Source organism: Chaetodon trifascialis, chromosome 18 (assembly GCF_039877785.1).
Source record: "Chaetodon trifascialis isolate fChaTrf1 chromosome 18, fChaTrf1.hap1, whole genome shotgun sequence".
NCBI classification, from domain to species: domain Eukaryota; kingdom Metazoa; phylum Chordata; class Actinopteri; order Chaetodontiformes; family Chaetodontidae; genus Chaetodon; species Chaetodon trifascialis.
In genome coordinates, this window is record NC_092073.1 from 3,147,322 (window position 1) to 3,154,197 (window position 6,876).

The window sequence follows — 6,876 nt, forward strand, 5'->3', positions numbered from 1 at the left end:
CATTTAATGCTTTGTAGACCAACAGTAAGATTTTAAAGTCTATTCTCTGACTCACAGAAAGCCAATGTAGTGATCTGAGGACTGGTGTGATATGGTCCATTTTTCTGGTGTTTGTAAGGACTCATGCAGCAGCATTTTGAATCAGCTGTAGTTGCCTAATTGATTTTTTGTTTAGGCCAGTAAAGACTCCATTGCAGTAGTCCAACCTACTGAAAATGAATGCATGAACAAGTTTTTCCATGTCTTCTTTGGACAGACATCCCTTAATTCTGGTTATATTTTTCAGGTGGTAGTAGGCTGATTTGGTAATCAGCTTTAAATGGTTGTTAAAATTCAGGTCTGAATCAATAACGTGCTGACGTGCTAAGGTAAGCGTATCGTCTCACTTCCTGTTTCTGGTTGCTGCCTTACGAGTAGTGTGCGTTTGTCGCTCTTGTTCCTCCGAGTGTAATTTGCTCTGTGTTTTGTTACAGCGGCCTTTTATCCGCGTTCTAGAGTAACATTAGTTCTGCTCAAGCACCCATAAGTCTGTTTATTTAGCGACCGTCAATTTTATTTGTCTACGCGCTTGTCTGCTCTGCTAGCTATACCAACTTAGCCTAGCAGCTAGCGATGGCTTCTCTCTGTCCCTCTCCAGCTCTCTCCTGCTTGGTGTGTCACATGTTTAGCTACTCCTCTGCCTCCTTTAGTGATACTGGTACGTGTAATAAATGTAGTTTATTTGGTGAGTTGGAGGCGAGGCTTAGTGAATTGGAAGTGTGGCTCCGCACCATGGAAACAAAACCATTAGCTATAGTTAGCCAGGCCCCCGTAGTCGGTGCGGACCAACCAAGTGCAGCTCCGGCTAGCCGTCCCTCGACAGCTCCCGAGCAGCCGGGAAACCAGGGAGGCTGGGTGACTGTTCGAAGGAAGCATAGTCCCAAGCTGAAGCCCACAGGTCACCACCAACCGCTTCATGTTTCTAACAGGTTCTCCCCACTCGGCGACACACCCACTGAGAAACCAACTCTGATTATTGGCAGCTCCATTTTGAGAAATGTGAAGTTAGCAACACCAGCGACCATAGTCAAATGCCTGCCGGGGGCCAGAGCGGGCAACGTCGAATCAAATTTGAAACTGCTGGCTAAGGATAAGCGTAAATACCGTAAGATTGTTATTCACGTCGGCGGTAATGACACCCGGTTACGCCAATCGGAGGTCACTAAAATTAATGTGGAATCGGTGTGTACATATGCTAAAACGATGTCGGACTCCGTAGTTTTCTCTGGACCCCTGCCAAATCTGACCAGTGATGATATGTTTAGCCGCATGTCATCGTTCAATCGCTGGCTGTCGAGGTGGTGTCCAGCAAACGGTGTGGGCTTCATTGATAATTGGCAGACTTTCTGGGGAAGACCTGGTCTGATTAGGAGAGACGGCATCCATCCCACTTTGGAGGGAGCAGCTCTCATCTCTAGAAATCTGACCGATTTTATTTATGAACCTAACCCCTGACAACTCAGAGTTGAGACCAGGAGGCAGAGCTGCAGTCCTACACGCTTCTCTGCGCCTCCATTAGAGCAGTTACCCACCCAACACTCCATAGAGACTGTGTCTGCCCCCCGACCACGTAAACTAAGTAAACCAAAAGTACAGAGAAGAGGAGTTAAACATAAGAATCTAATTAAAATTAGAACAACCTCTGCAATAGTACAACAAGATAGGAGAATTAAATGTGGACTCCTTAACATCAGATCTCTGTCCTCTAAAGCTGTTCTAGTAAATGAGTTAATATCAGACCATAATGTTGATTTATTTTGTCTGACTGAAACCTGGCTGTGTCCTGAAGAGTATGTGAGCCTAAATGAAGCTACTCCTCCGAGCCATATTAATACCCACATTCCTCGAGGCAGCGGCAGAGGAGGTGGAGTTGCAGCCATTTTTGACTCAAGCCTTTTGATCAACCCTAAACCTAAACTTGACTATAACTCATTTGAAAGCCTTGTTCTCACTCTTTTTCATGAGAAATGGAAAACAGTGCAGCCACTTTTATTTGTTGTAGTATACCGCTCTCCTGGTCCTTACTCCGAATTTATAGCTGAGTTCTCAGAGTTTCTATCAAGTTTAGTTCTTGAAGCAGATAAAGTAATTATTGTAGGTGACTTTAATGTACATGTTGACGTTGATAATGACAGCCTTAGCACTGCGTTTATCTCAGTATTAGACTCAGTTGGCTTCCGCCAGAATGTACATGAACCGACTCACTGTTTTAACCACACCCTCGACCTTGTTCTGACATGTGGCATTGAAATCGAAAACTTAATAGTCTCCTCACAGAATCCTCTTTTATCAGACCATCATTTAATAACTTTCGAATTCATATTACCAGACTACCAGCCAGTAGGCAAAAATTCTTATACCAGACTCCTGTCTGATAGTGCTGTAGCTAAATTTAAGGATATGATCCCATCAGTATTTAATTCAATGCCATGTCTCAATACAACAGAGGAGTCTTATGCTAACGTTAGTCCCTCCCAGATTGACTTCCTGGTTGATAGTGCTACAGGATCGTTGCGTATGACACTTGACTCTGTCGCTCCCCTAAAAAAGAAGAAAATTAAACAGAGGAGGTTAGCTCCATGGTATACTCCTCAAACCCGCAAATTAAAGCAAACTTCACGGAAAATAGAAAGGAAATGGCGTTCTACCAATTTGGAAGAATTTCGGTCCGCCTGGCAAGACAGTCTTAAAATATACAGGAAAGCCCTCCGCAGTGCCAGGGCAGCCTATTACTCTGCACTAATAGAGGAAAATAAGAACAATCCCAGGTTTCTCTTCAGCACTGTAGCCAGGCTGACAGAGAGCCATAATTCTGTTGAACCATGTATTCCTTTAGCTCTGAACAGTAATGACTTCATGAGCTTCTTTAATGATAAAATTCTAACTATTAGAGACAGAATTCATCGACTCCTGCCGTTAACAGGTACTGTTTTGTCTTCAAACGCAGAAATCGTAGAAACTGTTACTCAGTCTGTCGCAGTTTTAGACTGTTTTACTCCTGTTGACCTTCACCAACTAATTTCAATAATTTCATCATCAAAATCATCTACCTGTATTTTAGATCCTATCCCGACTAAGCTGTTTAAAGAAGTATTACCTCTAATTGACTCTTCAGTTTTAGACATGATCAATCTCTCTTTATCAACAGGCTACGTACCACAGTCCTTTAAAGTAGCTGTGATAAAACCGCTACTGAAAAAGCCTACTCTTGATCCAGGGGTTTTAGCCAACTATAGACCGATATCCAACCTTCCTTTTCTCTCAAAAACTCTTGAGAAAGCAGTTGCCAATCAGCTGTGCGACTTTCTAAACAATAATAGTTTATTCGAGGATTTCCAGTCAGGATTTAGAGTGCATCATAGCACAGAGACAGCACTGGTTAAGTTACAAATGACCTTCTAATTGCATCTGATAAAGGATTTGTCTCTGTACTAGTCTTATTGGATCTTAGTGCTGCATTTGACACCATTGACCATGGCATCCTATTGCAGACACTGGAACATTTCATTGGCATTAAGGGAACTGCGCTAAGCTGGTTTAAATCCTACCTGTCAGATCGCTCTCAGTTTGTACGCGTTAATGAGGACTCCTCTGTGCTCACTAAAGTCAGCTATGGAGTTCCGCAGGACTCTGTGCTTGGACCAATTCTATTCACCTTATATATGCTTCCTTTAGGTAAGATTATCAGGAAGCACTCAATAAATTTTCATTGCTATGCAGATGATACCCAGCTATATTTATCAATGAAACCGGAAGAAACCAGTCAGTTAACTAGACTACAAGCATGTCTTCATGACATAAAGACCTGGATGACCTGCAATTTTCTGATGCTAAACTCGGACAAAACTGAAGTTATAGTAGTAGGCCCTAAACATCTTAGAAAGTCACTTTCTGATGACATAGCAGCTATGGATGGCATTGCGCTGGCCTCCAAAACCACTGTAAAGAATCTGGGAGTCATCTTTGACCAAGACATGTCCTTTCACTCCCATGTAAAACAAATTTCAAGGACTGCCTTTTTTCACCTACGTAATATCGCAAAAATCAGGCATATTTTGTCTCAAAATGATGCAGAAAAACTAGTCCATGCATTCGTAACTTCCAGGCTGGATTATTGCAATTCTTTACTATCAGGCTGCCCAAATTCGTTGCTGAATATTCTCCAGTTGCTCCAGAACGCTGCAGCACGTGTTCTGACAAAAACCAGGAAGCGAGATCATATTTCTCCAATACTCGCCACTTTGCACTGGCTCCCTGTAAAGTTTAGAATAGAGTTTAAAATTCTCCTCCTTACTTACAAAGCCATAAATGGCCAGGCACCTTCTTATCTTAAAGAGCTCATAGTACCTTATTGCCCTACTCGAACACTGCGTTCCCAGAATGCAGGTCTACTTATGGTTCCTAAAGTCTCAAAAAGCAGAACAGGAGTCAGAGCATTTAGCTATCAAGCTCCTCTCCTGTGGAACCATCTTCCAGTCTTTGTCCGGGAGGCAGACACTGTCTCTACATTTAAGAGTAGGCTTAAAACTTTCCTTTTTGATAAAGCTTATAGTTAGGGCTGGCTCGGGCTTGTCTTGGACCAGCCCCTAGTTATGCTGCTATAGGATTAGACTGTCGGGGGACATCCAAAGATACACCGAGCTCCTCTGTCCTTCTGTCCCTCTCCATCTGCACGCTTTCATGTCCTACCACGGCGTGTTACTAACTTAGCTCCTTCCCCGGAGTCTCTGTGCTTTGTTGTCTTGCAGGTTCCCATGGACAGTGGCTGAATCTGGATTGTGGATTTCAGCTGCATCTCCTGCCTTGGCCCTGCCTGACATCCACTGCAACAGCTACTGCTGTTATTACATCCACTGTCACTGTTACTGTGACTGCATGTCTGTCTCTCTGTCTCTGTCTCTGTCTCTCTCTCTCTCTCTCTCTGACTGCATTTCTGTCTGTCTGTCTGTCTCACTCTCCCTCTCTTGCTCTTCCTCTCTCACCCAACCGGTCGAGGCAGATGGCCGCCCACCCAGAGTCTGGTTCTGCTCGAGGTTTCTGCCTGTTAAAAGGAAGTTTTTCCTCGCCACTGTCGCCAAGTGCTTGCTCATGGGGGAATTGTTGGTTTCTTTGTAGATAAAAGAGCTTGGTCTGTACCAGCTCTATATGGAAAGTGTCCTGAGACAACTTCTGTTGTGATTTGGCGCTATACAAATAAAATTGAATTGAATTGAATTGAATAATTACACCAAGATTTCTGCCTTTATCTGTTGTTGTCAGTGACATGGAGTTAAGTTTAGCACTGATCTTTGACCTTTCATTTTTGGGGCCAAAAACAATCACTTCTGTTTTATCTTCATTAAACTGAAGAAAATTCTGGCGCATCCACTCATTGATTTGATGAATACACTCACTCAGTGAAAGTAAGGGACTGTAGTCATGTGATGACACAGAAATATAAAGTTGTGTATCATCTGCATAAGTATGATACAAAATATTATGATGCTCCATAATTTGAGCTAGGGGCAACATGTAGATATTGAAAAGAAATGGTGGAACCCCACACATAATCTTTTTTCGTTCAGACACATGCTCACCAATTGATACAAAGTAGTCTCTATCTTGTAAATAGGATGTGAACCAGTGTAGTACAGTGGCAGTAAGTCCCACCCACTTTTCCAGTCTGTCAAGAAGTATGTCATGATCAACCGTGTCAAAGGCAGCACTGAGATCTAATAATACTAAGACTGAGGTTTTGGAAGCATCATTATGCTGCTAGGGTATAAGCTGAGGCCTGATCAACCTCAGCTGGGTCGCCTGGGTGAGGGTGTCTGATGCTTGAAAGACTCGAAACACCCTATGACCTCAGGTAGCATCACTGACGATGTGCCCTAGCTATGCATCAGAAGATGTTTCACTACAAAAAGACTTAAAACTTGAAACTTAAACTTAAAACAAGACTTAAAAAAGACTAACAATTAAAAAAATGTCACCTTGACAGCCTAAGATGAGAACCATTACATTATAGTTGCAACAGTTATTCCATCATAAATGCAGAGTTTGAGTAGAAGTATAAAAAGAAGAAGCAGAAGTAGAAAAAAAAAAGAACAAGAAGACAAAGGGATTTGGAAAACTGAGGGCTCGAAGCTCAACGCTCCCAGGAAGAATGAGAATGTTGTGTGCTTGATGGCGGCTGGTGATCGATGGCTTTTATCAGCAGGAGCACATACACCCTCCTCTATCTCTGCCTCCTCACTCAGTGCAGGATTAGCCACTGGATACATGGATTATGACACACATAGTTGCAAATACACATGCAAGTGCACACACACACAGACAAACTGGGTGTGAGCACATACACATGCACCCCTCTCTCCTCCTTAATCCGCTTCCTCCTCTCAGACGATGCTGTGCACGAGTGTATGCACATGTGTGTGTAAGTGCTGCTGGAGGGAGGTGAGTGTGTCGTCGGGGATTATGTGAATATAGTTAAGATTTGATGTCAATAGAAATTCTTTATAATTCTCCCCCTTGCCCTCAGAGCACATTTCCTTGCTGACTAATGTACAAAGGAAAACACAAAGAGACTTGTCTCCATGCCTGCAGAGTGCAAAGATTACTGTACATGCTTGTAATCTACATATTATGCTACTGCATGTTACTAAAGGGTTCTTAAATGGTTTATGTTAAGCAGATTAATCTCTTTGTGCATGTGTGTCTGTGTGTGTGCTTTATATATTCATGCATTTGTCAGTTAATGCGTGTCAGTGTGCTGCTGTATGTGTGCTCGTATTATGTCCAACCTGATATGAATCAGGATCAAATCAGAATATTGAGACAATATAAGAGGTTAGTTTA

At 42.7% G+C, this 6,876-nt stretch overlaps 1 protein-coding gene across 1 annotated transcript; it reads left to right on the forward strand.

The window, feature by feature from the left end:
- The first annotated feature begins 612 nt into the window (after positions 1 to 612).
- Positions 613 to 1,494, forward strand: LOC139346576 (uncharacterized). The gene has a single exon (XM_070985715.1). The coding sequence runs from the start codon at positions 613 to 615 to the stop codon at positions 1,492 to 1,494; it is 882 nt and encodes a 293-aa protein (XP_070841816.1).
- The last annotated feature ends 5,382 nt before the right edge of the window (positions 1,495 to 6,876 follow it).

What these genes read in the sequence shown, in the direction of transcription:
- LOC139346576 (XM_070985715.1), top strand. Translation starts at nt 613, where the DNA reads ATGGCTTCTCTCTGTCCCTCTCCAGCTCTCTCCTGCTTGGTGTGTCAC.